The sequence below is a fragment of the Nerophis ophidion genome, linkage group LG10 (assembly GCF_033978795.1).
Source record: "Nerophis ophidion isolate RoL-2023_Sa linkage group LG10, RoL_Noph_v1.0, whole genome shotgun sequence".
Classification (NCBI taxonomy): Eukaryota; Metazoa; Chordata; class Actinopteri; order Syngnathiformes; family Syngnathidae; genus Nerophis; species Nerophis ophidion.
This window is the reverse complement of record NC_084620.1, coordinates 3826720-3843649: the sequence shown is the minus strand read 5'-3', so window position 1 is coordinate 3843649 and position 16930 is coordinate 3826720. Positions and strand designations below refer to the sequence as shown.

Sequence of the window (16930 nt, the reverse complement as noted above, 5' to 3'; positions counted from 1 at the left end):
AGGTGGCAGTCGGTAGCTAATTGCTTTGTAGATGTGGGAAACAGCGGGAGGCAGAGTGCAGGTAAAAAGGTGTCTAATGCTTAAACCACGGGTAGGGAACCTATGGCTCTAGAGCATGATGACTGCACCTGGCTCTCAGATAAATCTTAGCTGACATTGCTTAACACCATAAGTAATGAATAATTCCGCTGGTAATCACAGTTTCAAAAATAACGTTCAAGTCATAAAACTTCTCATGCATGTTAATCCAACCATCCGTTTTCTACCGCATTAATGGTAAGAAGTATTATATTTATGATTAGTTAACTTTTAGAACAACAATGTTGTTAAAAAGAATAAGAGACTTATTATACTCTACAAATGTTGGTCATACTTAAAAATGCACGAATTTAGTTGTATTCAGTGTTGAAAAATGTTATATGGCTCTCACGGAAATACATTTTGAAATATTTGGCTTTCATGGCTCTCTCAGCCTAAAAGGTTCCCGATCCCTGCAGTAGAGGATTGGGAGAATGTCATGTGGTCAGATGAAACCAAAATAGAACTTTTTGGTATAAACTCAACTCGTCTTGACTCTTGGGAGAAGAAGGAGGGCCGCGTGCCTGGCGACCCTTTTCTGTCGAGGACGTGGAGATATCCACCTATTCGGAATTATGACAACAGGACTTCTGCTGATTGGAGTAAGCGTTGCTCTGGTTTGTCGACAAATTGGAAGTTGCTTGCAGTCTTCAAAGTACCCCAAAGCTGCCACAAATGATTGGAGGATGCGGGAAGAACTGTGGAGTACGTCGGACTGTCTAACCCGCAGTTTTGAGGACCAGTCATAGACAATTTAGAGTGAAAAGCAAATTTTATTTTCACCCACATAAAAAACATTCTGACTTGGATTGTTTCCCTGGCTTCGAGACTCTCCTGAAGGACAGCGCAGTGAAGACACAACAAACTCCCTTCTTGTCTTTAATGGACACACACCTGTTGTTGTTGACTTTGGACTAGCGACTGCAATACATCAAGGCCGCGGAACAGAGACACACTACGGGCTTACACACACATCCGCAAAAATATACGCCACACATACACCCCCATCCCCCAACCCAACGCCCTCGACGCAAATCCCATAGGGCTGATGAATGGATGGTCAGCGCCTGAGAGCTGCGGCCTACCACCATCACCTTGAACCTCTGTTGCTAGATATCTGGAGATGTATGTTGTAATATTTATATGTGCTTTGCTATGGAGGTTTTTTCCCACTCATCTTTCCCCAGCGTTTACCTTTTTCCCATCTTTTACGGGGCGCCTTGTGGCGACCCATCAGCGTTCTTGTTCTTGAACAGGTTTGTGCTGAAAACAAAGTTTGGTTGTACTTGTGAAATGACAATAAAGACCTATCCTATCCTAGCTAGGCTCCAGCGACCCCAAAAGGGACAAGCGGTAGAAAATGGATGAATGGATATATAAATCAATCAATCAATGATTATTTATATAGGCCTAAATCACAAGTGTCTGAAAGGGCTGCACAAGCCACAACGACATCCTCGGTTCAGAGCCCACATAAGGGCAGGGAAAAACTCACAAGCCAATGGTATGTCAATGAGAATGACAAAGAGAAACCTTGGAGAGGACCACAGATGTGGGTGACCCCCCCTCTTTAGGGGAGATTGGATGCAATGGACGTCGAGTGGGTCTAGCATACAAATCCAGTCCATAGTGGATCTAACATAATAGTGAGAGTCCATTCCATAGTGGGGCCAGCAGGAGACAATCCCTAGCCGAGACAGGTCCGCAGCGCAGAGATGTCCCCAACCGATGCACAGGCGAGCGGTCCACCCCGGGTACCGACCCTGGACAGCCAGCATTTCATCCATGGCCATTGGACCTGTGCCCCCCTTCCACAAGGGAGAGGGGGGAGAGCAGAAAAGAAAAGAAACGGCAGATCAACTGGTCTAAAAAAGGGGTCTATTTAAAGGCTTGAGTATACAAATGAGTTTTAAGATGGGACTTAAATGCTTCTACTGAGGTATCATCTCTAACTTACCGGGAGGGCATTCCAGAGTACTGGAGCCCGAAATGAAAAAGCTCTATAGCCCGCAGACTTTTTTTGGGCTTTGGGAATCACTAACAAGCCGGAGTCCTTTGAACGCAGATTTCTTGCCGGGACATATGGTACAATACAATCGGCAAGATAGGATGGAGCTAGACCGTGTAGTATTTTATACGTAAGTAGTAAAACCTTAAAGTCACATCTTAAGTGCACAGGAAGCCAGTGCAGGTGAGCCAGTACAGGTATGTATGTATGTATATATATATATAAAGGTATATACAGTATAGGTATATATGTATGTATATATGTATATAAAGGTATATACAGTACAGGTATATATGTATGTATATATGTATATAAAGGTATATACAGTATAGGTATATATGTATGTATATATGTATATAAAGGTATATACAGTACAGGTATATATGTATGTATATATGTATATAAAGGTATATACAGTACAGGTATATATGTATGTATATATGTATATAAAGGTATATACAGTATAGGTATATATGTATGTATATATGTATATAAAGGTATATACAGTATAGGTATATATGTATGTATATATGTATATAAAGGTATATACAGTATAGGTATATATGTATGTATATATGTATATAAAGGTATATACAGTATAGGTATATATGTATGTATATATGTATATAAAGGTATATACAGTACAGGCGTAATGTGATCAAACTTTCTTGTTCTTGTCAAAAGTCTAGCAGCCGCATTTTGTACCAACTGTAATCTTTTAATGCTAGACATGGGCATACTTGCCAACCTTGAGACCTCCGATTTCAGGAGGTGGGGGCGTTGTTAAGAGGGGAGGAGTATATTTACAGCTATCCATCCATCCATTTCCTACCGCTTATTCCCTTTGGGGTCGCTGGGGGCGCTGGTGCCTATCTCAGCTACAATCGGCCGGAAGGCGGCATACACCCTTGACAAGTCGCCACCTCATCGCAGTATGAGTACACATCTTTATTTATAATTTAATCACTTGTTTATTTTTTAACAAGTTTTTAATTATTTTTATACCTTTTTTTTCCAAATAGTTCAAGAAACACCACTACAAATGAGCAATATTTTGCACTGTTATACAATTTAATAAATCAGAAACTGATGACATAGTGCTGTATTTTACTTCTTTATCTGTTTTTTTAAACCAAAAATGCTTTGCTCTGATTAGGGGGTACTTGAATTTAAAACATTTTCACAGGGGTAAATCTCTGAAAAAAGGTTGAGAACCACTGCTCTAAAAGCCGTAGATGTTATTTTCACATATGCATGAACAGTAGATGGCAGTATTGTCCTGTTTAAGGGAGTCACAACATTGCTGTTTACGACAGACAAACTTCTTTACGAAAGATGAAAATGTGACTGCTGTTGTTGTGTGTTGTTACCGCGCTGGGAGGACGTTAATGAGACTGCCTAACAATAAACCCACATAGAAACCAAGAACTCGCCCTCGATCATTCTACAATTATAACGTCATTGGGCAGGCACTCTGTTTATATTGTGGGAAAGCGGACGTGAAAACAGGCTGTCGACTCTTCACTCAGGTCCGCATGGAGCTGGAGGGGGCGAGGCCTCCAGCTCCGGGAGAAAATTTGTCCCGGGAGGTTTCCACTATCCCATAGGGATAAATACTACATCTATAAATACTACTATTTATAGATGTAGTGGCGACTTGTCCCAGGTGTACCCTGCCTTCCGCTCGATTGTAGCTGAGATAGGCACCCGCGACCCCAGAGGGAATAAGCGTTAGAAAATAGATGGATGGACATAGGGAGACCCCAAAATAATACGTTACAGTAATCGAGACGAGACGTAACGAACGCATGAATAATGATCTCAGCGTCGCTAGTGGACACAATGGAATAGAGATGCGCGGTTTGCGGTCTCATCCGCCGATAAACCGCGGGTCGGGCGGTTGACATGACGAAAAAATAGATTTTAATTAGATTCGGGCTTGTGGCGGTTGAACCATCTGGAAATATTTGATATTCATGATTCTGTGATCGCTATCCTTTACCATTCAAAGTGCCATTTAAGACCCGTGTCATAAAGCGAAGAAGACAATAAGAGACGCTATTATTCTCCTGAATGACTGCCGGTAGTCACCCAGTTAATAAGTATTAGGGCGTGCTATGAAGCCATTGGCTTTGTCGCCTTCTACAACATGTACGACCTGCTTGTCAGTCCAGCATCATGTTGTGTGTGGCTTCCGCGACAACACGCACACGACTGCAAGGCATACTGGGTGACACAGAGTACACTAATGGTTGTGATATAAACAATTTTAACACTCTTAGTAATATGCGCCACGCTGTGAAGCCACACCAATTAAGAACGACAAACACATTTCGGGAGAACATCCTCACAGTAACACAACATAGACGCAACACAACAAATACCCATAATCCTTTGTATTCATGACACTTCCTGACTATTTTATACACCCCGCTAGCAGCAAACCTCGCCACCTATCCCCCCCCCCCCCCCCCCCCGTGCGTCGGTAAGGTGAGCGGGGTTGGGGGTGCGGGGGTGTAAAATATATTCAGGATGTTTCACGGATACAAAGGATTCTGGGTATTTGTTGTGTTGGGTTTATGTTGTGTTACTGTGAGGATGTTCTCCCGAAATGTGTTTGTCAATCTTGTTGGGTGTGGCTTCACAGCGTGGCGCATATTAGTAAGTGTTAAAGTTGTTGATATCACAACCATCAGTGTACTCTGTATCACCCAGTATGCCTTTCAATCTTGAACGAGTAATTGCGGAAGCTGCACACAACATGTTGCCGGACCTACAATTGGTTTGTACATGTTGTTGAAGGTGTCAAAGGCAATGGCTTCACAGCACGCCCATATTCTTGTCATCAGGATGAATGCTATTGGATAGTCGCGGGAACGTTAGCGGCTCCAATTGTCATCATTACATCATTACCATAGGGACGGCGTGGCGCAGTGGGAGAGTGGCCGTGCGCAACCCGAGGGTCACTGGTTCAAATCCCACCTAGAACCAACCTCGTCACGTCCGTTGTGTCCTGAGCAAGACACTTCACCCTTGCTCCTGATGGGTGCTGGTTGGCGCCTTGCATGGCAGCTCCCTCCATCAGTGTGTGAATGTGGAAGTAGTGTCAAAGCGCTTTGAGTACCTTGAAGGTAGAAAAGCGCTATACAAGTACAACCCATTTATCATTTATTTACTCTGTGAAACAGCTTTAAAAAGCTCTGTGAGTGGTAAAGACGGACAACTTCTGATGTATCTCAGCGGGCGGTTGGCGGGCGGGTACGGTCCTGATAAAATGTTGGTTCGGGTGGATGGCGGGTGGATGACGACTTTGGTGATGCGGATGCGGATGATATAATTGCCTATCCGCGCATCTCTACAATGGAACAAATTTTAGCGATAATACAGAGATGAAAGCAGGCCATTTTAGTAACACTTGATGTGTGACTCAAACGAGAGAGTTGGGTTGAAGATAACACCCAGATTCTTTGCCGAGTCGCCTTGTGCAATTGTTTGGTTGTCAAATGTTAAGGTGGAATTATTAAATAGGTGTCGGTGTCTAGCAAGACCGATAATCAGCATAATACCGCACTTTTTCTGCAGGGAAAAAGTGCGATATTATATGGTTCATGGGCAGAAGCAGTATAGTAAAAGTGTATTTTACTATATTTTCACAGTTGAGGTAATGTAAGTTGATGTTTAGCTCACACGGTGACACGGTCAAGTTAAACACCGCTGTGACATCACTGCTGCTCTGAGCCAATCACGTTCAAGTGCGATGGAGCTTTAAATGACTCCAGTGGAAGGTTGTGTCAATACGAAGGGATCAGTGTTGTTCCCATGAACTCAAAGAACAAATATTGACCGCAGCGACGTGCGCACGTGAGCCGCGTGCCCTTGGACACTCCTATAAAAAGTGGGCCCCCAACACAAAGACACGTCAACTTGTGCACGTCCAGTCATGAAGACGGTGTTGGTGTCCACCTTGTTGATGATGATGATGATGATGTGTGTTTCATCTCCTCCATCTTGCGGTCTGCTTGGACAGCCTGGGTGAGATATTTATTTTTGTTTGAAATGTTACTTAAAAGTCTATACATTGATATATTTACCGTTTTTTAAAGATTCAAGTATAAATATACATGAAATATGATTGTGTTTGTAAGACTATACATAAACAATATACAAGAATATTTACGAAAATATATCCAAAAAACTGTTATTAGATTATCGAAAGGAATATTTCAGAAAATATATAAGGATATTTATTAGAATACTTTTTATGTTGTTTTTCTTTTTTACTTTGTGCTTGAACTCAGTTGTGTTGTATATCATTTACAAGAACATTAAAGGAATGACATTTGAAGTGAATATATATCAATTAAATGTGACAATATATATATATATATATATATATATATATATATATATATATATATATATATATATATATATATATATATAGATATATATATAGATATACATATATATACACCGTATTTCCTTGAATTTTCGCCGGGGCGCTAATTAATTTAAAACCTCTTCTCACTCCTGCGCTTACCAAAGGTATGCGGTAAAAGTAAGCATGCGCTAATTATTTTAAAACCTCTTCTCACTCGAGCTCTTACCAAAGATATGGAGTATAAATTTGAGATGTGATGAAAGCTTGGACCTTAAATCCTACTGAATAGCTCTTAATAATCTTCTTCCCTTTATGCGATTTCAAATTACCGGTATTGAATTTAGCCTCCTCCATTTTGAAAATGATGACAGGGGAAGTGTAACTCGTGACGTCACGAGTTTGACCAGGCGGTAATACTAAGCATGCGCTAATTATATTGGGAAGTGAGTTTGTAATTCAAGGCAGGTGCATACTATATGCCCCTGCGGCAATTCAAGGAAATATATATATATATATATATATATATATATATATATATATATATATATATGTATGTATGTATGTATATATGTATGTATGTATATATATGTATGTATGTATATATATATATGTATGTATATATATATATATGTATGTACATATGTATATATATATATATATATATACATGTACATGTATGTATGTATGTATATATGTATGTATGTATATATATGTATGTATGTGTATATATATATATATGTATGTATATATATATATATATATATATATGTATGTATGTATGTATATATATATATATATATATATATATATATATATATATATATATGTATGTGTATATATATATATATTAGGGCTGGGCAACGATTAAACATTTTAATCGAAGTTAATCGCACTATTTCTCTGATTAATGGCGATTAACTGCATTGTATATGCAAAGCCCAATAATGAATTCAAAAGTAGTGTGTAGTGCACCTTTATTGGAATATTCTCCCACATGAACAAAAGCGCCAAAACATTTGTTGTGCAAACACAATTTAAATCAGTCCTTGTTAAACAGTAGCAGTTAAATAGCATATTTGATGAAAATCAACTCCAAAAATGTAAATACAAACATTTAAGCTTATTGCCACTGCCAGGGTATTTAAGTTATCCTGTTTGTTATGGAAAATAAATATAATCTACATACAAATCTCTGAGCCACAATCATAACATCTGAACAGGCAATTTCTGAGGTAACAGCAGAAACATTTTTTTTATCAGGGATCTTATGTTTAAAAAACCTATATTATAGGTAGTGGGCTGTTTTAGGGAATTTTTGATCAAATTATAGCAATATTAATAATGTTGTGTTTATTCTGCGTAGTGCACTTAGAATAATTATGACCATATCTAGGAATTGATATGATGGGAATTTTCCGATTGTTTGCTTGGTGCTTTGATAAACTGAAGGCATCATATACATGGTACTATTTGTGATGTTATGAGCCAGGGAATAAAAGAACTACCCTACCCAGCATGCAACAGGAGTGACGAGCATGTATAGGTTGTGTCGCCATGACGGCATCTTGTATGTTGTGATATGCACGCTCTGAAAGCAAACGTTAAGAAGTCAGCCAACACTCCTGGTCTGCATTATTCATAAATAGACAGACAACACATATACTCCGCTGCTTCACAGGCCGCTGGATGTAGCCGGCAAAGTATTCCCATGCTAGCTAGCCGGTCTAGCAAGCACGCCTCATTCAGTCCAAAACGGCCCGATCTATCCACATCCAGAATTGTCTGGCGGTCGTAAGTGATCCCGGAGTGACCACGCTGTAAGCCAGCCAGGACATTTGCAGAATTGTCCGGTATTTTTGCCAAATGTTCCATCTACACCAACAGCCCCTCCACGCCGGGCGACGCCGGGCGACGCCATCTTGTTAAGAAAAGGCGTTAACAAAATAAAAGCATGTAAACAATATACGCAAATGTGCGATAAAATAATTGTGGGCGTTAATAGATTGATGAGTTAACTCATAATTAACGCATTAATTTGCCCACCCCTAATATATATATATATATATATATATATATATATATAGTATAGAACATTTTTTTTAAGAGTATGTATAACTTACATAATATGTATTAGATTATATACAGAAATATTCACAGGAGTGTATATATATATATATATATATATATATATATATATATATATATATATTTATATTTATATATATATATATATATATATTTATATAGATTTATTGGTCCCCATTGGGGAAATTCATTTTCACTGCCGCACATTTAAACATACAGACATTACACATCACAAAACAAAAATAACAAAAAGACATCATACATGACCAACACATTTACAGGCTTTATCAGACAGGTCGGCCGGGCCTGCTGTTAATGGCGGGCCCTCTGGAATTTGATGGTTCTGTACACATTATGTGTGTGTGTGTGTGTGCGCGCATATATATATATATATATATATATATATATATATATATATATATATATATATATATATATATATATATATATATATGTATATATATATATATATATATATATATATATATATACATACGAATATTTAAAGAATATATATATTACAAAATGTACATGTATATATAACATTTATGGCCATATGCATATGAATTATATACTACAATATAAATAGTAAGAATTTATACTAGAACATTTTTAGATTAAATACAGGAATATTTATAGGAATGTATATAGGAATATTTATGAAAATATATAAAATGTATGTATATACAAAACAACATATTCATATGCATTAGAAATTTCTTACATTATATCTATATTAATATATTTAATCACATCTATGAACAGCTTCATGTATAAGTACATCATTTTTCATATTTATTAGATTATATGAAGGAATATTTATAGAAATATATTCAATCATATTTATAAGAATATACTGTATATATGTATAAGAATATATTTATATTTACTAGATATGTTTATGAGATATATACAGGCATATTTATAGTAATATATATAAGAATATACAATATGTAAAACAAATATATCTAAGAGTGTATAACAGACTATGAAGGACAATTTATGCAAGAATATTTAAGAATTCATAACTTTTTTTTTCTTGCAGGTCAGCATACTTTTTGATCATTGTAACATTTTTTATGTTTGTCCAGATGTCCCGTGAAGGTTAATAAGACATCTGCTGACCCAGCACAGTGAGTTCAGACATACAAACTCTCTGATTATTTTGTCTCTTTAGATAAATGCAAATGAAACACCAACATTACCACTCCACTAAACCTTGGGCATACGTTCATGTTTTTATGCAGCATTTTCCCGTCAAAGTTTCCATCCCACGAGACGTCAAAGATTAAGACCAAGACGTCAAAGTTTGCGACCAACAAGACATCAAAGTATCCATCCATCGAGACGTCAAAATTTACATCAAATGAGACGTCAACGATTAAGACCAAGATGTCAAAGTTTGCGACCGACGAGACGTCAAAGTATCCATCCATCGAGACGTCAAAGATTACGACCAAAACGTCAGACATTACGACCCAGACATCAACGTTTGCATCCAACGAGACGTCAAAATTTCCGTCCAAAGAGATGCCAAAGTTTCAGACCAATCGGACGCCAAGGTTTCCATCAAATGAGACATCAAAGTTTACGTCAACGATTACGTCCAAGTTTGTAACGTTTCCAACCAAAGAGATGTTAAAGCTTCCATCCAACGAGACATCAAAGTTTACATCAAAACTTACGACCAATAAAACGTTGAAGTTTATGTCCAACAAGACTTCAAAAGTTACGTCCAACAAGACGTCAAAGTTTCCGATGAATGAGACGTCAAAGTTTCATTCAAGCGAGATGTCTCAGTTTCCGTCCAACGAGACATCAAAGTTTACAACCAACGAGACATCAAAGTTTACAACCAACGAGACATCAAAGTTTACAATCAACGAGACTTCCACGTTTATGTCCAACAAGACGTCAAAGTTTCCGATGAATGAGACGTCAAAGTTTCAGTCAAGCGAGATGTCTCAGTTTCCGTCCAACGAGACATCAAATTTTACAACCAATGACACATCAAAGTTTACAACCAACGAGACATCAGACATTGGGATGCTCCCGAACAGTTACTCGTGAGTAAAATAGAAATTTTATGTTGTTATTGTTCTGAGTTTTGTGTTTGTGTTACAGGATAAATCATGTATTGCAAAGCAGGTTAGAGTTGGTTTTTTTGGCCACTTTTTAAATACTCAGATGAATTCTCTTCTTAAAATTGTGTACATCAGGGGTCACCGACGCGGTGCCCGCGGGCACCAGGTCGCCCGCAAGGACCAGATGAGTCGCCCGCTGGCCTGTTCTAAAAATAGCTCAATAGCAGCACTTACCAGTGAGCTGCCTCTATTTTTTAGATTGTATTTATTTACTAGCAAGCTGGTCTCGCTTTGCTCAACATTTTTAATTCTATGAAAGACAAAACTCAAATAGAATTTGAAAATTCAAGAAAATATTTTAAAGACTTGGTCTTCACTTGTTTAAATAAATTCATTTATTGTTTTACTTTGCTTCTTATAACTTTCAGAAAGACAATATTAGAGAAAAAATACAACCTTAAAATGATTTTAGGATTTTTAAACACATATATCTCTTTATCTTTTAAATTCCTTCCTCTTCTTTCCTGACAATTTAAATCAATGTTCAAGTAAATTGGTTTTTTTTTATTGTAAAGAATAATAAATCAATTTAAATATAATTCTTCATTCAAGCTTCTGTTTTTTCGACGAAGAATATTTGTGAAAATTTTTTTCAAACTTCTTATGATTAAAATTCGAAAAAAATGTTTGTCTTTCTTAGAAATACGGCCTGCGATGAGGTGGCGACTTGTCTAGGGTGTATGCCGCCTTCCGGCCGATTGTAGCTGAGATAGGCACCAGCGTCCCCCGCGACCTCAAAGGGAATAAGCGGTAGAAAATGGATGGATGGATGGATTGAAATACAAATTCTAACAAAGTGCAGATTGGATTTTAACCAATTTAAAACATGTCATCAAAATTTTAAAATTAATCTTAATCAGGAAAAATTATTAATGATGATCCATAAATTATTTTTTAAATTTTTTCAAAAAGATTCGAATTAACTCGTTTTTCTCTTCTTTTTTTGTTGGATTTTGAATTTTAAAGAGTCGAAATATATTTATAAAAACATTCATCTGTTTCTATGTATATTTATTGTGAGAAATCATTAAGATGATCAATTTTTCCACAAATATAAATATCATTAATTATTAAAAATAACATAGAGTTAAAGATAAATTGAGCAAATTGGCTATTTCTGGCAATGTATTTAAGTGTGTATCAAACTGGTAGCCCTTGGCATTAATCAGTACCCAAGAAGTAGCTCTTGGTTTCAAAAAGGTTGCTGACCTCTGGTGTACATCATCATCCTTGTTGGAATTTCGAACCATGACAAAGTCTCACCTGCTGTTGGCTCCTCCCCCAGGATATTACCGGCCAGGAACTGTCCACTGTCCACCTGCCTCACCTCAAACCTCGGCTCATCCCTACAACACGGGGACGAGACTGCGGGCAAAGTTACGGGCGACCCGGAAGGCTTTGGGAAAAAACGATGACGAGCTTGCTCATCCTCCTCATCCAAGCCCCCCTCGTTAAAAAACTAAAAAACTCATACGTGTTGTCATGACAACGCTGTTTATGTCTTCTTCAGGGGGGCCTTCATTACTGGCATGATGAGTGTGTGTGTGTGTGTGTGTGTGTGTGTGTGTGTGTGTGTGTGTGTGTGTGTGTGTGTGTGTTTGAAATTCAAAGCTTTTTTCCCCGCCAGTTGATGCTTTTTATTCACCACTACCATGTACACTTAGACTTAGACTTCCTTTATTGTCGTTCAAATTAGAACTTTACAGTACAGATGAGAACGAAATGTTGTTGCATGTAAATGTGTGTATTTGAATTTTTTTTTTTTTACATAAAATGTGTGTGCATTTTATTGTTTTTATACATACAATATGTACTTTTATAGTAAACATTTTTGTTACAATGTCATTGGACATTGGTATTAAAAAGGTAGAAAATGTGTACATGTCAGTGTAACCTCGGTGACAAAACCCCATTAAATAACCCCATTTAAATATACTCTCAAAACCCCATTGAATATTCTTTCTAATTAAATCTTCCTATTTAAATATCATTTTATTTAAATATCCTTTCAAACCCCCATTGAATATTATTTCTAATTAAATATATTTCTATTTTAATATTTTACTTCAATATCCTTTCTATTTAAATAACCTTTCAAATCCCTATTTATTTTCGTTGTCTTAGCTGTCCATGCGTCATTACGTCACGCGGTCACATGACCGCATGCGTCATTACGTCAAGCGGTCACATGACCTATTGCGGGAAGCATAAAATCCGGTAGTAGGCTGCTTCCAGGAAGAGCGAGAGGGTGACGTTGCTGCAGGTATGTGACTCGATTTTGACACTTTAATTATCAACTAAGCTCTTTTAACTGAAATGTAATAATGTCGAACTGCAGGAGCCAACTACTGAAGCCGTGGGTCGTCGTGCGAGGGTGTTTAAGTGTGATTTATCTGCGGAATTGGTGAGTTTCGTCTGTGTAGCTTAGCCGCTACATTTGTTTTGAATGGAGCTGTTAGCATCTACTTCAGGGGTCGGGAACCTTTTTGGCTGAGAGCCCATCCATCCATCCATCTTCTACCGCTTATTCCCTTTTGGGGTCACGTGGGGCGCTGGCGCCTATCTCAGCTAGTCGGGCGGAAGGCGGGGTACACCCTGGACAAGTCGCCACTTCATCACAGGGCCAACACAGATAGACAGACAACATTCACACACTAGGGACCATTTAGTGTTGCCAATCAACCTATCCCCAGGTGCATGTCTTTGGAGAGAGCTGAGAGAGCCAAAAAAGCCAAATATTTTTAAAAGCATTTCTGTGAGAGCCAATTAATTTTTTTTTTTTAAGACTGAATAAAACTATATGCGTGCATTTTTAAGAAAGACCAACATGTTTAGAGTATAATAAGTCTCTTATTCTTCTTAATAACATTATTATTCTGAGGCTAACCAACAATAAATAAAACACTTCTTACCATTAATGCGACTTCTTGAACAGGTGCGGTAGAAACCGGATGGATGAAAATGCATGAGAATGTTTTATATTTTGAACGTTATTTTTGACGCTGTGATTACCAGCGGAATTATTCATTACATATCGTGTTTAGCAATGTCAGCTAAGATTTATCTGAGAGCCAGGTGCAGTCATCAAAAGAGCCACAGGTTCCCTACCCCTGATCTACTTCAATGCCTGTTTCTCTGAATATAGTCAACTGAATGAAACGTTAGCACTGTCAACAATTGTCTGATTTGTTCCTGGGTTGTGTTAATTGTTTGATGGTTGTCAATGCTATGCATCCAATGTCAGACAGCTCCAAACTTGAGAGACTTGAGAAACTGATCAGGCGGGCCGGTTCTACAATGGGAATGAAAGTGGACTCACTGGTGAGGGTGGCAGAGAAGAGGACTGTTGACAAACTAGTGAGCATCCTGGATGATGCCAGTCACCCTCGGCATAGTGTTATCAGTAGCCAGAGGAGCCTGTTCAGTTCTAGACTGCTTCATCCCAAGTGCAGGACTAATAGACTCAAGAACTCCTTTGTCCCACACGCCATTAGACTGTACAACTCCACTCTGGGACGGGGGACGGGGGGTACTAGGATGACAGGGGATGCAAAACAATAACAGTGCAATACGTTTTCATAACATGGTCACTACTGCCTACTTTGTCTTGTTATATTCTTATTTTACTGTTATATTGTTATTCCCATTGTTTTTATTCTTTTTTTTAATATTTTTCTATTTTGTTTCCTTTTAAACCCCCATTATTTACTTTTTTACTTTTTTTTTTTTTTTTTTTTAAATTGATATCAACTCTGTACACTGCTGCTGGAATTTTAATTTTCCTGAAGGAACTCTCCTGAAGGAATCAATAAAGTACTATCTATCTATGCCTTTTATGATGCAGTCCAGTGAATCACTGTCTGCTATGCACCTTATTTGTGGATGCAATGGGTACATTTTGATAATATTAGAGAATTAGTATTGTGATATAACAATTTTTATATTTAAATTGGATTCATGAATCATTTATTGCACAATATTAATAAATATACTTGCTATTTGAATACAGTAGTATTATTTCAATCAATGTTTACTTATATAGCCCTAAATCACTAGTATCTGACTGTATTTTGTGTGCGCACTGGAAAATTGACTGGTCCTGCCCTTGTTATACAGGACATGTTGGATGGCGAGCTAGAGTCTGAAGCTTTATGCCTGGAACTGAATCCACCCAACCGAGCCCCGGGTTGGGTACGAGGCTCCTCAGCACCCGCTCTGTTCTTTCCCTTTTAGTCTTCCATAACGCAACATGTTCATTTCTGTCCTCCTGAACTTTCACATTTACTCTGTTGCCTTCACTAAAACCCCTCTGGACAGTGCCACCACAAGGTGGACTTTGCGAGGTCGTTTAATGAAGTGTCGTGTTGCGCTTATACCCTCTTTGGTAAAAACAAGGACTGAATCAAGTACTGTATCACATTGTAAATATTGAATGTTCTGTAACTTATGTTGGAAATGTGAATGGCCATTCCAATTTCCATGTCTGTTTGTTGTTTATTTTTCCTATAATTCTTTAATATAATTTGGTAGCATTTAAACTTAAAACCTGTGTTCATTCTTCATTACTCTCCATTCCTAGAGCTGAATTTAGTTTCTTCTGATCTAGCCCAGTTATATAATTCACTATTCACTGTTTACTTAGTACTTGTACAGTGCTTTACTTAAGTAACATACAGGCTACATCAGTACACTTTATTTTTACTTGAGTATTATACATCTAAAATTGTATTATCAATTAGTACTCTCATACAACATCAAATGTCAAGAAGCTTCAATGTTTCTAAATAAAGAGTAAACAAGTTCTGGGAGGTGTGGTCTTCTCTGGTAAGAAGCCACGCCCCTTCAACACCCCTCTACCAATAGGGAATGTGGGCGTGTCCAACAATTGGACACTTTATCAGGTATTCATGTTCGCCTTAACCACTGAATAATTGACAGAAGTCGAAATATTTTTAAAGTGGAGCTGAACGATTTAATTTAAACTTTTTTTTCCTTTTTTTATTTAAATATCCATATATATATATTTATATATTACCATTATGATTTTTAGTTTGTATCCTATTTGACACAGCTGGTCACAAAATATTTTTATCCATCCATTTTTCTACTGCTTGTCCCTTTTTGGGGTTGTGGGGGTTCGCTGGAGCTTATCTCTGCTGCATTCGGTCAGAAGGCGGGGTAAACCCTGGACAAGTCGCCACCTCATCACAGGGCCAAAACAGATGGACGGACAAAATTCACACTAACATTCACACACTAGGGCCAATTTAGGGTTGCCAGTCAACCTATCCCCAGGTGCATGTCTTTGGAAGTGGGAGGAAGCCGGAGTACCTGGAGGGAACCCACGCATTCACGGGGAGGACATGCAAACTCCACACAGAAAGATCCCGAGCCCGGGATTGAACTCAGGACGACTACGGGCCTTCGTATTGTGAGGTACAGTGGGGCAAAAAAGTATTTAGTCAGCCAGCGATTGTGCAAGTTCTCCCACTTCAAATGATGACAGAGGTCTGTAATTTTCATCATAGGTACACTTCAACTGGGAGAGACAGAATATGAAAAAAAAATCCAGGAATTCACATTGTAGGAATTTTAAAGAGTTTATTTGTAAATTATGGTGGAAAATAAGTATTTGGTCAACCATTCAAATATCTCACTGATGGAAGGACGTTTTGGCTCCAAATCTCAGGATACATGACCCCATTCATTCTTTCCTTAACACGGATCAATCGTCCTGTCCCCTTAGCAGAAAAACAGCCCCAAAGCATAATGTTTCCACCCCCATGCTTCACAGTAGGTTTGGTGTTCTTGGGATGCAACTCAGTATTCTTCTTCCTCCAAACACCACCAGTTGAGTTTATACCAAAATGGATACATGGATGATACAGCAGAGGATTGGGAGAATGTCCTGTGGTCAGATGAAACCAAAATAGAACTTTTTGTTGAAGGATTTAAACTGTACATCAAGCAAGTATGGAAAATAATTCCACCTGAAAAGCTTCAAAAAACGTTTACTGAGTGTTAAAAGGAAAGGTCATGTAACACAGTGGTAAAAATTCCCCAGTGCCAACTTTTTTGCACTGTGTTGATGCCATTAAATTCTAAGCTACTGACTATTTGCAAAAGAAGAGAAAAAAAAGTTTCTCAGTTGGATTATTAAATATCTTGTCTTTGCAGTCTATTCAATTGAATATAAGTTGAAAATGATTTGGAAAATCATTGTATTCGGTTTTT

At 37.8% G+C, this 16930-nt stretch overlaps 1 protein-coding gene across 3 annotated transcripts; it reads left to right on the top strand.

Moving 5' to 3' along the window:
• The first annotated feature begins 5988 nt into the window (after positions 1–5988).
• On the top strand, positions 5989–15241 carry zgc:193726 (uncharacterized protein LOC561161 homolog). Of its 3 annotated transcripts, none has more exons than XM_061912060.1 (7): positions 5989–6118; positions 9644–9685; positions 9800–9816; positions 9886–9987; positions 10054–10618; positions 11982–13100; positions 14813–15241. In XM_061912060.1, the coding sequence occupies exons 1-6, from the start codon at positions 6027–6029 to the stop codon at positions 12109–12111; spliced, it is 948 nt and encodes a 315-aa protein (XP_061768044.1). In that variant the 5' UTR covers positions 5989–6026; the 3' UTR covers positions 12112–13100; positions 14813–15241. The 3 variants fall into 3 exon arrangements, with proteins under 3 accessions (XP_061768044.1, XP_061768043.1, XP_061768042.1); XM_061912059.1 differs by having other exon boundaries at positions 9800–9987; positions 11982–12959; positions 13035–13100; XM_061912058.1 differs by having other exon boundaries at positions 9800–9987.
• The last annotated feature ends 1689 nt before the right edge of the window (positions 15242–16930 follow it).

Coding starts and splice junctions, on each gene's coding strand:
- zgc:193726 (XM_061912059.1), top strand. CDS start 6,027: ATGAAGACGGTGTTGGTGTCCACCTTGTTGATGATGATGATGATGATG. Junction 9,988..10,053: donor GACGTCAAAGTATCCATCCA/TCGAGACGTCAA, acceptor CGTTTGCATCCA/ACGAGACGTCAAAATTTCCG. Junction 10,619..11,981: donor ATGCTCCCGAACAGTTACTC/GTGAGTAAAATA, acceptor CTCCTCCCCCAG/GATATTACCGGCCAGGAACT.